The 17,348-nt window shown below is 45.8% G+C and overlaps 2 protein-coding genes across 2 annotated transcripts; one reads left to right on the plus strand and one right to left on the minus strand.

The window, feature by feature from the left end:
- The first annotated feature begins 143 nt into the window (after positions 1-143).
- Positions 144-728, plus strand: LOC103272789 (ATP synthase subunit f, mitochondrial-like). Its single transcript, XM_008070255.1, has 2 exons — positions 144-261; positions 571-728. The coding sequence occupies exons 1-2, from the start codon at positions 144-146 to the stop codon at positions 726-728; spliced, it is 276 nt and encodes a 91-aa protein (XP_008068446.1).
- Positions 729-12,926: 12,198 nt separating this feature from the next.
- PTAFR (platelet activating factor receptor) lies at positions 12,927-14,303 on the minus strand. Its single transcript, XM_008070256.2, has one exon. It carries the CDS (start codon positions 14,217-14,219, stop codon positions 13,191-13,193), a length of 1,029 nt encoding a protein of 342 aa, XP_008068447.1. The 5' UTR covers positions 14,220-14,303; the 3' UTR covers positions 12,927-13,190.
- Positions 14,304-17,348: the final 3,045 nt, after the last annotated feature.

Genomic DNA, 17,348 nt, shown 5'->3' on the forward strand with positions numbered 1-17,348 from the left:
AGACTCCAACTCAAAAAGAAACCAAAAAAATAAAAAATAAAATCAGGACATAAATTCCCAAAGCAAAGCTGTCTCTCCTATCCTTCCACAAGGAAGGACCAATGTTTATAAGTAAAGATAACCTTACTGACCAGGACTCTAAGATGGCCTCAGTCATACCAGTGAAGGAGAAGAAACTCATGGATGTCAAACTACGGGAGCTTCCAAGCTGGATATTGATGCGGGATTTCACCCCTAATGGCATACTTGGAGCATTTCTTGGTTTTTTTTTTGTTTGTTTTTTTTTTGAGTTGGAGTCTCTGTCGCCCAGACTGGAGTGCAGTGGCCACTCCCAGCCACCACAGCCTCGACCTGCTGGGCTCCGGCGATCCTTCCGCTTCAGCCTTCCGAGTAGCCGAAATTACAGGCATGCATGTATTTCCATGCCCGGCTGATTTTTTGATTTATTGTAGAGATGAATTCTCCCTGCCCAGGCAGGTCTCGAGCCCGCGGGCTCAGGCAATCCACTCACCTCAGCCTCCCAAAGGCGTGGGATTACAAGGCTGAGCCACCGAGCCTGGCTGCTTGGAGCATTTCAAAGAGGTTATCACCACTACTACAACAAGTACATCACCGTGAAGAAAGGGAGCATCTCCAGGGTTTCTATGGTGCTGGCGGCTTTTGTACTTTTCAGCTACTGCTTTTCTTACAAGGAGCTTAAACATGAGCAGCTACGCAAGTACCACTGAAGAGGGTGCACTCTGCTCTCCTGACCATGACCTCCTTGGCCCAGCGCCCCTCCATGAGGAACTTGACCATTGCTGAATCGTTTCATACCCTAATGAGAACACCTTAATAATAGATGACTGGTAAAGAAAAAAAAAAAAAAAAAAGGATAACCTTACTATTAACCTAAAGACGGCACCAGAGAAATCTACAGGACAAATATTACTAACTAAACTTTATCTAATATTTATTTGCCTTCCCCAAGTTTGCTGCCCCTGTAGACTTGAAGTCATTTTCCTTTGCCTTGTTATTTCTCTAAAAATTCACTGTTCTTTGTTGAAAATTCTCTGAATTCAAAGTCACATATTTGAGAGTTATTCCATTCCTGGGTATCTCCCACGTAAACCTGAGGCATATATATTAATAAACTACTGTTTGTTTCTCTCTTCTTCATCTGTCTTTTTTTTTTTTTTTTTGAGTCAGAATCTCACTCTGTCGCCCAGACTGGAGTGCAGTGGCCGCTCCTGGCCACCGCAGCCTCAACCTGCTGGGCTCCGGCGATCCTTCCGCCTCGGCCTTCCAAGTAGCCGGAATTACAGGCGCGCGCTACCATGCCCGGCTAATTTTTTGATTTTATTGTAGAGATGAGGTCTCGCTGCCCAGGCGGGTCTCGAACCTGCGGGCTCAGGCAGTCCACTCACCTCAGCCTCCCAAAGATGTGGGATTACAGGCTGAGCCACCGAGCCCGGCATTGTCTTTTTTTTTTAAATGAGAACTTTGCTTGTATATTACTCTGTCTTTTGTTATAGGGGTTTGTCCTAGCTAAGAACTATGAAAGGTAGAGAAAAAATTGTTTTTTTTTTTATGCAACTTACACCTCATTGGTCAGAACTTAGTTGCAGGGCTACACTTAGCTGCAAGAAAATGTAATCTTTTGGCTAGATTCATTGCTATTATGAATAAAATAGGGCTTCTCCTATTTAGGAAGAAGCACAGAATAGATATTAGGCAACCAGCATTCTTACTACAGTTAATTGCTCCATTCAACAGAGTGTGTAATGGCCCTTGACAGCTTACAAACTGGTTTCCTCTCCATTATCTTCCCAGAGTCTCCTAACACATCTGTGCAAGAACTCTTTTTTTTTTGAGCCGGAGTCTGACTTTGTTGCCCGAGTCGGAGTGCAGTGGCACACTCAAGGCCACCGCAGCTTTACCTCCTGGACTTAGGCGATCCTTCTGCCTCAGCCTTCCAAGCAGCTGGAACCACAGGTGTGTGCCATCATGCTCAGCTAATTTTTTTGAGTTGGAGTCTCACTCTGTCACCCAGGCTGGAGTGCTGTGGCACACTCACAGCCACCCCATCATCGACCTTCTGGGCTCAGGTGATCCTTCCAAATCAGCCTTCCAAGTAGCTGGAACTACAGGCACGTGCTACCACACCCAGCTAATTTTTTGATTTATTGTAGAGACGAGGTCTCTCCGAGTTGCCCAAGCTGGTCTTGAACCCCTGGACTCAGGCAATCCTCTTGCCTCTGCCTCCCAAAGTGCTGGGATTACAGGCGTGAGCCACCACGCCTGGCCAGGAATTTGTCTTTATCTTCATTTTTACAATTGGGGAAACTGAGATTTAAAAACAGACAATCAGTTTCCTAAGGCCAAACATGTAGTGATAGCAAAACTGGGAGACGAATTGAGATCTAACTCCAAGGCCCAAGTTCTTCCCCATTCCCTTTCTTGCCTTTCTGAACTAATTTTGGCTGCTGCTGTAGTTAAATGTCATTGGTGGTGAAACACCCCTAACCTTAGGAGCTATGAACAGATCAAGTGTAAATGGATGGTCTGTGGGGAGCTTCAGTCTTCTCTTGCCTTTCTAGTCCTCTTCTCCCTCTCCCTAGTGCCCACAGAGAACACAGTAAGTGTACACAGGGTGACAATTAAGTTTGCGAACTCATCCTAGATAAAGTGCTACATACCTCGTTGCTGAGTATCACTACAGTCATCTTTAAAGTACTCCCCTTGGGAAGCTATGCACCAACACCAGTGCCTAGTCCACTTGTCAAAGCAATTTTGGAACTCTCTTTCTGGAATGGCCACTAGAGCTATTGTTGTATTACCCTTGGTGTCCTGAATGTCATCAAAATGTCTTTCTTGCAATATTTCCTTTAACTCTGGGTAAAGAAAAAAGTCACTGGGGGTCAAATCAGGTGAGTAGGGAAGGTGTTCCAATACAGTTATTTGTTTACTGTCTAAAAGCTCCCTCACAGACAGTGCTGTGTGAGCTGATACATTGACGTGATGCAAGAGCTCCTTTAGGACCATTTATTTGCACACATCTGTTTCATGCCAAGATTTTCAGTTAAGATTTTCCTGTTTCTCTGTCAATGTTTATTTGGTCTGCTATGCTTCTCACAGTCAGCTGGCAATTTTTTTTTTTTTTGAATTGGAGTCTCACTCTGTCACCCAGGCTAGAGTACAGTGGCATGCTGCTCACAGTCATCGAAACCTCGACCTGCTGGGCTCAGGCCATCCTTCTGCCTCAGCCTTCCAGGTAGCTGGAACCACAGGTAAGCGCCACCACACCTGGCTAGTTTTTTTATTTATTATAAAGACAAGGTCTCATTACGTTGCTCAGGCTGGTCTCGAACTCCTAAGCTCAGGCAATCCTCTTGCCTCTGCCTCCCAAAATGCTTGGATTACAGGTTTGAGTCACCGCGCCCAGTAGTTGATGATTTTGACACACACTTTGATGAGTGTTTGCAATGTTTTCATCATTTCTGCTCATTACTGGCCATCCTGACCTATCTTCATCATTGACATTTTCTGTTCCCTCGGAAAAACATTTAATCCATTTGTACACTGCCATTTTCTTCATGGCATTATCCCCATAAGCTTGGACTAGCAAGTTCCTGATTTCACTTCCACTCTTACCAAGTTTAACAAGAAATTTAATGTTTGCTCGTTGCTCTTATTAAAACTCTGACATTCTCATGACGACAGCTCTGCTGGCCATTTCAGAGAGTTCCAAAATTGCTTTGACGGGTGGACTAGGTGCTGGCATAGATGAATAGCTTCCCAAGGGGAGTACTTCGAAGGTGACTGTAGTGATGTTCAGCAATGAAGAATGTACCACTTTTCTAGGATGAGTTCACGAACTTAATTGTCAGACCTTGTGTGTGAAGTTATTTCTGAGATGCTACCCTCTCTAGCTAACCCCCAGCCTGGGGAAACATTTGTGTCTACTGGGAAGATGGGGGAGGGGCATTAGCCATTGTCTGAAGAAAGACAGCATCCCTGGAATTCAAAAATAACTAATGTCCCATCCCAAGTGCTAAATTATTCTCTTCCTAGGAGAGGAAAGAGAGGGGATTTTTTTTTATACCTGTTTTACATATAAGAAAACTGAGGCTGCCGGGCTCAGTGGCTCACCCTGTAATCCCATGCCTTGGGAGGCTGAGGATGCTCAGGATTGCCTGAGCCCGCGTGTTTGAGACCCGCCTGGGCAACTTGGTGAGACCTCATCTCTACAATAAACCAAAAAATTAGCCAGGCGTGGTAGCGCGCGCCTGTAGTTCCAGCTACTTAGAAGACTGAGGCGGAAGGATCGCCGGAGCCCAGCAGGTCGAGGCTGCGGTGGCCGGGAGCGGCCACTGCACTCCAGTCTGGGCGACTGAGTGAGACTCCAACTCAAAAGAAAACTGAGGCTTAGAGAGGTGAGGTGATTTGCACAGGATCACACAGCCAGTAAGGGGCGGAGCTGAGACTCCAACTTGAATAGCCTTGATTTGTAGCATTTGCTTATTTCTGAGGTGTAGATACTCCCAACATGGTTGTTTTCAAGCTACCAAATGACAGCTCTGAGCATAGAATTGGGAAAAGAATGCACAATGAACCCTCACAAGCTGGAATGAACACTGAACAACAAATGTAACACTGTTATATTTTAACACAGCTGCCATTTGCTAGAGTGTGAGGGCAGGAACCTTATCTTTTTTCTGACTTGTCCCCACAGCACATGGCAGATCACTAAACATTTGTAAAATGAAAGGACACCCATCCTCGCGTCACTAGGCCACCCTGCCTCAAACAGACAGACACACCAAAAATATTACCTGTGTGTAGAATTGTATTGACTAAGTTCTTTCATACACTATAACTCAAGCAGAGTTTGTTGCCTCTGTGGCAGAAAACACTACCTTGAACATGAGAATCCACTACAAGAATAACTCCTTTGGGAACCTGAATTTCACCCCACTGCTTCTTCCCATCTCATCCTCGTCTTTCTTAAACGTTTTTTAAAATTGTGGCACATAGAATGTGTCACTTTTACCATTAATATACAGTTTAGCACATTAAGTATATTCATGTTGTGTAATCACCACCACTGCCCATCTCCCAAACTTTTTCACCTTTCCACACTGAAACTCTGTACCCATTTTTTTTTTTTTTTTTTTTTTAGTTGGAGTCTCACTCTGTCCCCCAGACTGGAGTGCAGTGGCCACTCCCGGCCACTGCAGCCTCAACCTGCTGGGCTCTGGCGATCCTTCCGCCTCAGCCTTCCAAGTAGCTGGAACTACAGGTGTGCGCTACCACACCCGGCTCATTTTTTATTTATTGTAGAGATGAGATCTCCCCAAGTTGCCCAGGCAGGTCTCGAGCCCGCGGGCTAAGGCAATCCACTCACCTCAGCCTCCCAAAGGCGCGGGATTACAGGCTGAGCCACCAAGCCCGGCTCTCTGTACCCATTAAATACTACTAACTCCTTTCATCCCCCTGCTCCTAACCCATGACAATCACTAGGCTACTTTGTGCTCTATGAATTTGACTACTCTGAATACCTCATACCAGTGGACTCATACAATATTTGTCCCTTGTATCTGGCTTGTCATTTAACATGATATCTTCAAGGTTCACCCATGGTTGTAGCATACATCAGAATTTCCTTCCTTTTTAAGGCTGAATAATATTTTATTGCATATCTACACAACATTTTGTTTATCCATTCATTCCTCAAGGGACAATTGGGTCACTTTCACCTTTTGACTCTTGTGAATAATGTTGCTGCAAAGATTGCTTTAGATTCTTTTGTGTATATATTCAGAAGTGGAAGAGTTGGCACATATGGTGATTCTATGTTTAATTTTTTGAGAAAGAGTCATACTGCTTTCTACAGCAGCGGCACCATTTTATATTCCCACTACCAAGGTGGGAGTGCACAAAGGCTTCAACTTCCTTACATCCTTGCCAACACTTGTTATTTTCTGTTTTTATCTTGTGATTTTGAGTAGCTTTCCTCTAATGATTAGTGATGTTGAGCATCTTTTCATATGCTTTTTGGTCATCTGTATGTCTTCTTTGGAGAAAAGCATCTTCAAGTCCTTTGCCCGTTCTAAAATCAAGTTGTTTGGGTTTTATTATTGAGCTGTAAGAGTTATTTGCATCAATGCTGCATCAGATATATGATTTTCAGATATTTTCTTTGATTCCACAGGTTGCCTTTTCACTCTGTCGATAGTGTCCTTTGATGTCGCATCCTCCTTTTTAAGGAACTAACACATCATTTTCTTTCCAAAGGTCGGAATCCCCTGACCTATGTATTTGCCAACTCTGGCTTCTAAAAACACTGAATGTATTTTAGAATGGCCTTGGAAGTCCAATAAAAGGAAACACTGACAAGTCACACTGTGTTCCTCTCTTCTACGGTTTCATGTTTCTAAGAAAAATACAGGGTTACACAAGACAAACTTGATGAAAGGGTCAGGGGAAATGAAATGATGGACTGGAGTGAAAAGGGAGGCTGTGTGTGGGGAACTTCATGACCAGCACCCGACAAAACATTTATTAAGTTTCTTTTATGCAAGGCACTGTTCTAAGCCACTCTAAGTCCTCAAAAACACCCTCATTATGTCCGCAGTATAATTATTCCCACTTCGCAGATGAAGAAAATGGCCCAGAGAGGTGAAGTAGTCTGCCCCAAATTACAGACTAGAAAGTGGCAGTGGCAGAAATTGAACCCTGGCAGTGTGGCCCAGAGGTCACGTAATTGAGCACTCTGTGACACTGGGCAGACTTTGGAATCAGAATTGACTGAATTCAAACTCAAATAAATAATGAGTACATAATTACAAACCCATTTGTAATCTGAGAGAAATCCAAGCTAAAAACAAGATTTTATTTCTCATTTACCTACAATTTGAAAGTTGGACAATGCCAAATTTGGGTGGGACTGCTGGGAAGTAGAAATCTTCACATATCTGTGGGTGGGAGCATGGCCTGGTGCAGTCATTCCAGAAGCAATTTGGCAGTTCTTTATCAAGTTAAGAATAAGTGCGGCCTATGACCTAGGAATGTCACTCCTGGGTGTACATTCCAGAGAACTTCTCACACTGGTCCACAGGGAACATCTGGAAGGCTCTCCCTACAACATTGTTTATAGAAAAGGGAATTGAAGGCAACCTAAGAGTCCATTGCCAGGGGAATGGGTGAAATGTGATAGATATACACAACGGAAGGCCAAGCACAAGGCGAGGCCTTCCTGATACACAGGGTGCCTTAGAAATTGTTAGTCAGTGATGTTTCATAGAAAGAATTATGACTCAATTAGTATCAATGAGCTAGATTTTCACACTTCAACATAGTTAAATCATAAAAACAATGCTGAGAGCGGGAAAAATGAGACACAGAATATCATTAGCCAAATCCATGTAAACCATAACTTCCATGTATATTTAAAATGAATACACACATAAAGTCACACTAAGTATTTTACAAGGTTACATACCAGAGTCGAGGATATATGTTGAATGCACCAGAACTGTTGTGAGGGATGAGAATGGAAAACGGTGAGAAAAGAAAATAACTTGCATCTAGGCTGAAAAATGTATCTGAGAAGCATCTTGTGCATATAGTTGTAAAAAAGTATCGCTGTATCTTGGTTCTGCCATGTTATTGCTGTGTGACCTTGGATAAGTTGTTTTGCCTCTTGGATGCTTGTCTTTCCGAGGCTCTTGGAAACACTGTGTTCACATACACCATCTACCCTCAGGAGTGCCCTTCTTAGCTGACCACAGGGGCTGGGACTTCAGCCTACATGGGGAGCACTCAGCCCTCAGAGAGGAAGCTGGAAACACCAAGGTGGAGGCCCTTCACAGCTGCTATTCCTCTCAAGAGATCCCACCCCAGCATACACCAGACTGACCCTAGAGGGGCTTGGGCAAAGGAACAGTTATGTGAGGGGAGGAGAGAAGGAAAGAGACCCATACTTCCTAAGGCAGACCTGGGTTTACATATTAGTCTACTGCTTAATAATTCTTCTACCTTTATAAATTACTGAATCCCTCTGGGCTTCAATTTCCCCATCAGTAAAATGAGCACAAAAATGTCTATTCTGCAGGGTAATTGTGAGAACTCAGTGAGATTAGATATGTGAAAAAGGCAAGCAAATAGCTGGAGGCTTCCCCTTCCTTCTGAACCAAGTGCCTAGGAGGCAGCCATTATGTCTTGTTCAGCAGCTTAGGTCCTTATTTATTTTATTCACTTTTGTATGGATAAAGCCATCTACCTTTCGGGGTTGTAGGAGGTTTCTTTCAACGAGCTAGCAGATCAAAACTGTGCTTAGCAAAAGCTCAAAATAGTATCAAAATGGCACTCCATAGGTGTTTGTTGGGTACCTGGATGGAGGGATGGAGGGATGGATGGATGGGCGGATAGACGGATGGGTGGACACAGGGGAGGATGGCTTGCTGGCAGGATGTCAAGGGAAACAAAATGTGTTCTGCAGAAATACCAAATCTGCACAAAAACCAGGTGCTTTATAAGAGGGTTTTATTATCTCTCTTTGTGGCCTTGAGTCTTGAGCACAATAGAACATAGATGAGTAAAAACTGGCATAAACGAGCCGGGCTCAGTGGCTCAGCCTGTAATCCCGAACCTTTGGGAGGCTGAGGTGAGTGGATTGCCCGAGCCCGCGGGTTTGAGACCCGCCTGGGCAGGCGAGACCTCATTTCTACAATAAATCAAAAAATCAGCCGGGCGTGGTAGCGTGCACCTGTAATTCCAGCTATTTGGAAGGCTGAGGCGGAAGAATCGCCGGAGCCCAGCAGGTCGAGGCTGCGGTGGCCGGGAGCGGCCACTGCACTCCAGTCTGGGTGACAGAGTGAGACTCTAACTCAAAAAAAAAATAATAAATAAATAAATAAAATAAACTGGCATAAACATACCTAGTTCTATTCCACTGTGACCTATGCTACTGCTGTTGAGCCCATGACTCATCTTGATGAGACCAGGTCTTGCAGGAGCCAGTGTTCTCCAAATGAGATCACTGGTGATTCCCTGGGGCAAAGGCTGAGGTCAGGGGGAAATGCAAGGTGAGGCCTTCCTGACATGCAGGATGCATTGGAAATCCTTAATCAGTGATGTTTCATCAAAAGAATTCCGACTCAGCCTCTCTCAGAATCCTTGTCACCACCGTGAGGGAGAGGTGCAAGTGCACATCCAGACCTGTGTACACTGCGGTGACACATTGTATAACTTCCACAATCACTTAACCCCTCTGAGCCCCACGTTCCCCTTAGCAAGATGAAGGGGTTGGCCCCTTCCAGTTCCAAAATGTTCCAATCCTTTGAAAGTCCCCTACATCTTCCTTTAAAATATGAACCTAGAACTTTGGAAGAATATGTTTCAAATGTCCTTCCCATCTATCCCCAAGGAGTCTCCATAAACCCTTTCAAGCCAGGCTCGGTGGCTCAGCCTGTAATCCCGCGCCTTTGGGAGGCTGAGGTGAGTGGATTGCCTGAGCCCGCGGGTTCGAGACCCGCCTGGGCAGCGAGACCTCATCTCTACAATGAATCAAAAAATCAGCCGGACGTGGTAGCGCATGCCTGTAATTCCGGCTCCTTGGAAGGCTGAGGCGGAAGGATCGCCGGAGCCCAGCAGGTCGAGGCTGCGGTGGCCAGGAGCGGCCACTGCACTCCAGTCTGGGCGACAGAGTGAGACTCCAACTCAAAAAAAAAAAAAAACCCTTTCAAAATAACTGCATGTATATGTCAGTATGTCTGTTTATGCTACACTCTGGGGAAACCACTCTGGAGACAGGCAGATCTCAATTCCAGGCTGTGTGAGAAACTGGATGCATAGATGATTAAGATCAGGTTCCTGGCTGGGTACAGTGGCTCACCCCTATGATCCCAGCATTTTGGGAGTGGAGGCAAGAGGATTGTCTGAGAGGTTTAAGACCAGCCTAGGCAACTTGACGAGAACTCATCTCAACAGTAAATCAAAAAGTTAGCCAGGCGTGGTGGCGCACACCTGTAGTTCCAGCTACTTGGAAGGCTGAAGCAGAAGGATTGCCTTAGCCCAGCAGGTTGAGGCTGCATGGTAGCCATAAGTATGCCACTGCATTCCAGTTTGGGCAACAGAGTAAGACTCTAAGACATCGAAATAGATAAACCTCACAGTAATTAAGGTATAAAAAAGTTGGATCCTCCCAATCCAAGCATGCTGTCTGGAGGAATTCAGAAGGCTGCCTATCAGGCTAGGACAAAAAGAAGGGCTGGGCGCTGTGGTGGGTGCCTGTAATCCCAGCTACCTGGGAGGCCAAGGTGGGAGGATCACTTGAGGCCATGAGTTCAAGGCTATCCTGCACTATAATTGTGCCTGTGAATAACCACTGTCTCCCTTCAAGTTGGGCAACATAGTAAGACTCCATTTCTAAAATAAAAATAAAAAGAAGGTGTCTGAGATCACAAACAGGTAGAGGTTATAGGGGAAGTAAAGGCAGCCATATAAGGGTAATGAGATCAGCAGGACTCTCCAGTCTAATATACTGGATTACAGTCTAATATACTACCCTCGCCCCCTGCCCAGGGCCCTGGGTAGCGGAGCCTGGCCTGTGTATCGAGACAATATCCCGGGAGATGCAAGGGGCAATCCCAGTCACCATCTCAGAATTGTCAGAGTTACTCTGTTTATCAGCACCCTGTACCTTCTACACATCACATCAGGGTTTCTCCTAAAGTGTACTATGTAAGTCATTTCTATGTAAAGAGACATTTCTAAGAGTTGTGTTTTTAGGTCTATGTCTGCCTTCTATTTGGCCGGTGGCATTCATTTTCATTTACGATTATGTTATAAAGTTTTCTCTTAAATAAATATGTTTTTAAAAGTGACTCAATTTAAAGAAAGACATTTATTTACATGAACATTGCAAAAACTTTTGAGAGGGGTACACAAATTCAGGAAACTGTGTTAGCATGGAAGCATTTACCTCCTTCAAAGCTCTTTGGTTGCAAGGAATAGACACTCATTCAAATCAGCTTAAGAAAATAAGAGAGGCCAGGTGTGGTGGCTCTATAATCCCAGCACCTTGGGAGGCCAAGGTGAGAGTATTGCCTGAGCCCAGTCCAAGCAACTTGGTGAGACCTCATCTCTACAATAAATCAAAAAATGAGCCAGGTGTGGTGGCACATGCCTGTAGTTCTAGCTACTTGGAAGGCTGAGGCGGAAGGATCACCTGAGCCCAACAGGTTGAAGCTGCAGTGGCTGTGAGCATGCCACTGCACTCCAGCCTGGGCGACAGAGTGAGACTCCGATTCAGGAAAAAAAAAAAGATAGAAAATAAGAAAATGTATCCTGACCTCTCACAGGACCCAAAGGGAGGAGTGCACAGGTAGGCCTCTGGAAGGGCTGGATCTGGAGAAGGAAAGCCCACAGGCCCATGGAAGCGGCACTCCTCATCTCTCCAAGTTCCTGCAGTTCTCTCCGGTCTCCACTCTGCTGGGCCCATCTCTCTGAGCAGAGTCATTCTCTCTACTACATTCACGCAGATGGCTGCCCTGCCCCTATTACACACAAACACACACACATAGACACGTTCACAGCACCAGAGTTCACATCTCTTCAGCCAAGTGACCTTAAACTCCTGAAACAACCTCCCTGGATCCAGGTGTCCACCTCTTATCCTGTCAGTTCCTAGTGAGGGAACTAGGGGGCCAAATTCTCAGAAAAGGGCACAGTCTAGGATAAGCAGTCACGCTGAGCCAGAGGTGTCTGCCTCAACACTGGGTGTTCCCAGTAATCTTACGAGGTAGGTTTTACCTCACGGGTAACAATACCAAGAGGTAGGAAAATTTAGCTCCTGGTTCCACAGCAGGAAATGACAAAGTCAAGCCTTGATCTTGAGTCTGCGTGACACAAAAGCTCAAGTGTACTGCACTAACCACCTGGTCACCATCAATGAAGTCCAGCCCTCAGCTACCATTCCAGATCCAAGCAGGTCATGGCCCATCGGGAGGCATTTGTCAAAGTCCAATGCTTGCCCAGTAGACAGGAAACAAGTATTCCAACTTCATGGATATGTAGGATAGGAAGGAAGACATCTCAGAAGCAGCACAGAGCTGTGGAAACCAGGGACGGCTCTTCCGAGCCCTTGGGTCTGAGGCGGTGAGGTTCACACTGAAGGCACTTGTCTCAGGTCAGAGGAGGCCCAATGAACGTATTTGCCAAAAATCACAAGTAAGCATCTGAAGAAGTTGACTCTGTTGGTCCTTGGGACCTTAATGGCTCCTCCCGCTTCCCTAGAAACCAGCTTAGGAGGGGCCTCCCAGAAAGCGGGATGGGGAAGAACTTTCGAGTTCCTTCTACCCAGAAGCCTCAGGCACTTCCCAGCCCAAGTGCCTGCTCTGGATGTCGAGGTGCACTGGCCTGGCGGCCCCAGTTTTGCTTTGAGGACCCTTTACCCACCCTCAGTGGGTGGGTGTCCCACAGGAGGTACTTAATCAGTCGGTTGTTGAGCTAGAAGATGGACAAGGTGGTTATCTTGCCCATGCCTCCAGAACTGATCAAGGCCTGAAGCAAGGTCTGTGCAGAGACACATCTGCCTCAGGAAACAAGCTCCTGTCCTAATTTGTGGTCTGTCCATGCTTTTTCTTCATTTGGGCCAGGTTGCCGGGTGAGTTGAGAAAGTTTCATCAAGCCACTTCCCCTGAGAAGTGTCACAAAGACCTCGTGCCTGAGAGTGGAGAGAGGATGCCACCATCCTAGCTCAAAAGTCTGCCCCAATGATAGTCACACAGCCAGGGGAGTGTCCCTTTCCAAACCTTTCATCTCTGCCTTTATCACTTGGGAGCAATTGTCCAAAACCTCAGGCTGATGTCCCAGTGGGGTGAACTAGGTGGTTCCAAGTCTATCCCAAGGTCTGTACCTTGCCCTGACATTCCTTGCATGAGACTCAGGCTCAGGATGAGGTCACCAGCCAAGGTTACTACAGTATGTGCCCAAAGGTGGATGAAGGGACTCATTTGAGTTCTGGATTTCCCCACACTCTGGCTCTGCCATCATCTTTGCCTGGGTAGGGTAGCCTACATATCCAACAGGCCGCCAGTGCCCATGGAGGAGGTGCCCAGACCACAGCAAATATCCCTTCTTCTTCCAGCCCATGCTGTGATGTCCATGAAGGAAAAGGCTTTAGGCCTGGCCCCAACAAGCAGGAACTAATTTTTGAGAGAATTGGCAGGGACCTGATTAAGTGGCACAACCACATCGGTGCCCGTATCTGTGGTGGCCCGGGAGCACTTCCGGCTGCTGCGCATGCTGTAGAACTTCTCAGTGAGGTGTTTGCGGAACTTCTTGGTGAGGAAACAGTAGATGATGGGGTCTAAGACACAGTTGGTGCTAAGGAGGCAGAGGGTGATCTGATGTGCATCGTTAATAGCCTGGTGGAAGTCACTGTTCTGAAAGCCCAACTCGGCAAGGGTCCAGGGCAGCTGCACCATGTGGTGGGGCACAAAGCAGATGATGAACACCGCCAAGACCGTGCAGACCATCCACAACGCCCGGCGCTTGACTTCAGCGTTGCGCTTCTGCTGCACTGGCTGCATGAGTAGCGTGCGGATGATGACCAGGTTGCAGAAGAGGATCATGAGGAAGACAAGGAAGAAGCTGAACACGATGAAGATGTGGATGATGAGGACCGGCACGCTGCCCTTCTCGTAATGCTCAAAGCAGCGGGTGATGTTGCCTGAGCCAGCTTTGTTGAGCACTGCGTTGGTGGAGTCCAGGATGAGAAAGTAGGATGCCGCGCCCACAATGGCCACCCAGATGACCAGGGACAAAGTGATGCCACGCTTGCGGGTGGTGGCCTGAGCAGTCTTGATGGGTTGAGTTACCGCTTGGAAGCGGTTGTAAGTGATGACACCCAGGAAGGCCACAGAGCAGTAGGTGTTGATGAAGAAGAGGCAGCCCGCCAGGTTGCACAGGAATTTGGGAAGAATCCAGTTGCCCTGGTTGTAGTAGTAAACGATCCACAGTGGCAGGGTGATCAGGAAAAGCAGGTCGGCCATGGTGAGGTTCACCATGAAGATCTTTATCTCATTGAGTTTCTTGGAAGGGTACAGGTGGGCAAAGACCCACAGCACATAGCCGTTGGCGATGACCCCCAGCACAAAGATGACGCTGTAGACAACTGGGAAGAGAGTGTATCGGAACTCAGAGTCCACACGGGTGAAATCATCTGAATCCATCACTCTGGGATGGAAGGATCAGCTAGTCATGGGGTCCTGGCTGTGCCTGGAAGACCACACAGGAATTCTGGTTAGTAAAGGGCCAAGAAGAAACGATCTTGTTCCATCAATTCCAAGACTCCCTGTTTTGGTTTAAATAAGGGTGACCCCTCCGGATTTCATTTTGAAATTTAATCCGGTCAGTATGGTGGTTCAGCCTGTAATCCCAGCACTTTGGGAGGCCAAAGAGAGTGGATTGCCTGAGCCCACAGGTTCGAGACCAACCTGGGCGACGTAGTGAAACCTTGTCTCAAAAAAAAAAAAAAAGAGAGAAAGAAAAAAAGTTGCAAAGTATTATAGAGTTCATGTCTGTCCTCCACCCAACTTTCTCTAATGTTTACCACTTACAGAACCGTAATACCATGATCAAAACCAGGAAATGAATGAACAAATGTTATTAACTAAATTATAGACTGTACGTGAACCTTATTAGTTTTTCCCATAACGCCCTTTTTCTATTCCAAGTTGGAATCCAAAATCTTCTGTTGCATTTAGTTGCTGTGCATCTCCCTAGTCTCTAATTTGTGACAGTTCCTCAGTCTTCCCTTGTCTTTCATGACCTTGTCACTTTTGACCAGTACTGGTCAGTCAGTTTATAGAATATCTCACAACTTGGGTTTGTCTGATTTTTTTTTCAAGATTAAATTGAGATTATGCATTTTTGGCAAGAATACCACAGAAGTGATGATTCCTTTCCACCACATCCTATCAGGGGTACATCATGTTGCAATGTCTTACCAATGGTGATGTTCATCATGATCACTTGGTTAAAGTATTGTCTACTGGATTTCTGCACGCTATACTCTTCTTTTTAAATTCTATTTTCAAAATGTTAAATTATTAAGATGATGAATGCCCCTTAAAAATTCAAACAAACTGGACACAGTGGCTCACACCTGTAATCCCAGCACTTTGGGAGGCAGAGGTGAGAGGATTGCCTGAGCCCGGGGGTTCGAGACCAGCCTGGACAACTTGGCGAGACCTCATCTCTACAGTACATCAAAAAATTAGCGGGGCATGGTGGTACCTGTAGTTCCAACTACTTGAAAGACTGAGGTGGAGGATCACCTGATCCCAGGAGGTGGAGGCTGCGGTGACTGTCAGCGTGCCACTGCATTCCAGCCTGGGCGACAGACTGAGACTCTGACTCAAAAAAAAAAAGTTCAAACAAATACAAGTATAAATACACTTCCCCTAAGCCTACCTCACCTTCCCAATGGCTATTTACCACTAGCAACAGTTTGCAGTATATACTTCCAAACCTTCTTCTATTCATAGACACATAATGGGGTCATACCAAACATTTTCTGCGAACTTTTTGTTTTGTTTTCTTTCGACTTAACAATATTATCCAGGGACATCTTTCCATATCAGTACAACCTGATCTAACTTATTCTTTTAAATAACTGGCTAGTATTTTATTCTTTGGGTAACCTTAATATTACATGTCTTTGTATTTTCCAGACATTCTACGAGCATATAAACTATTTAATATAGAACATTTTACCATAACTATTTTACTTCAAATTACATCAACAGAAAAATATTCAAATTTTATCAGAAAAAGGTCAGTCTTCAATTCCTGGGCTCAAGCAATTCTCTTGCCTCAGCCTCCCAAAGTGCTAGGATTAGAGGTGTCAGCCACTGCCCCCAGCCTGAACTTTTTTTTGAAGGTCTTAAGTTGTTTCAAAGCAAAAAAAGACCTGGATGTGGTTGCTCAACCTGTAATCCCAGTATGTTGGGAGGCTGAGGTGAGAGAATTGCCTGAGCCCGGGAGTTCGAGACCAGCCTGGGCAACTTGGTGAGACCTCATCTCTACAATAAATCACAAAAAAAACTAGCCAGGCGTGGTGGCATGTGTCTGTAGTTCCAGCTACTTGGAAGGTTGAAGTGGAAGGATCACCTAAGCCCAGCAGGTCGAGGCTGCGGTGGTCATGAGTGTGCCACTGCACTCCAGCCTGGGTAACAAGAGTGAAACTCCAACTCAAGAAAAAAATAACAAAACAACAACAACCAACAACAACAACAAAAAAACACAAAGCAAAAAAAAAAAAATCTAATGTTTACTAAGGAAGCTTAAAACTAGCCATAGTCAAGCATGGTGGCTCATGCCTGGAATCCTAGTACTTTGGGAAGCAGAGACGAGAGGATTGCCTGAATCCAGGGGTTCAAGACCAGCATGGGCAATTCGGTGAGATCTCATCTCTACAATAAATTAAAAAATTAGCTGGGTGTAGTGGTGCCTGCCTGTAGTTCAGCTACTTGGAAGGCTGAGGTGGAAGGGTCACCAAAACCCAGCAGGTAGAGGCTGTGGTGACTGTGAGACTCCAACTCAATAAGTAAATAAATTTAAATAAATAAATCTAGCCATAATCTCACTACCCGGCCAGGTACGGTAGCTCACACCTGTAATCCCAGCACTTTGGGAGGCCAAGCTGGGAGGATTACTTGAGTCTAGGAGTTCAAGACCAGTCTGGACAACATAGCAGGACCCTGTGTCTAAAAAAACGAAACAAAAACAAAAATCTTACTCCCCAAATCCTGGTCTGTTTCAACAGCACCTCCCCACTATCCATTCTCCATCAAAACCACTTGCTAAATGGTGCAATGGCTCCTGCCTGTAGTCCCAGCTACTTGGGAGGCTAAGGTGGGGAGGATCACTTGAACCTAGGAATGTGAATCCAGCCTGGGCAACATAGCAAGATTCCACCTCAAAAAAAAAAACAAACACCATGCCAGGCATGGTGGATCACGCCTGTAATCCCAGCATTTTGGAGGCAGAGGCGAGAGGATTGCCTGAGCCCAGGAGTTTGAGACCAGTCTGGGCAACATGGTAAGACTTTGTCTCTACAGTTTATCAAAAGATTAGTTGGGCATGGTAGTGCATGCCTATAATCCCAGCTACTTGGAAGGCTGAGGCAGAAGGATAGCCTGAGCCTAGCAGGTGGAGGCTGTGGTGGCTATGAACATGCCACTGCACTCCAGCCTGAGCGACAGAGTGAGGCTCTTACTCAAAAAAAAAAAAAAGACCCCAAAACAGCTGGTCCCTTCCCTCCCTCTTGTTCCTCCTGTGACTGCTACCACTGCAAA

Source organism: Carlito syrichta, unplaced genomic scaffold (assembly GCF_000164805.1).
Source record: "Carlito syrichta isolate Samal-C Ts95f unplaced genomic scaffold, Tarsius_syrichta-2.0.1 Scaffold313246, whole genome shotgun sequence".
Classification (NCBI taxonomy): domain Eukaryota; kingdom Metazoa; phylum Chordata; class Mammalia; order Primates; family Tarsiidae; genus Carlito; species Carlito syrichta.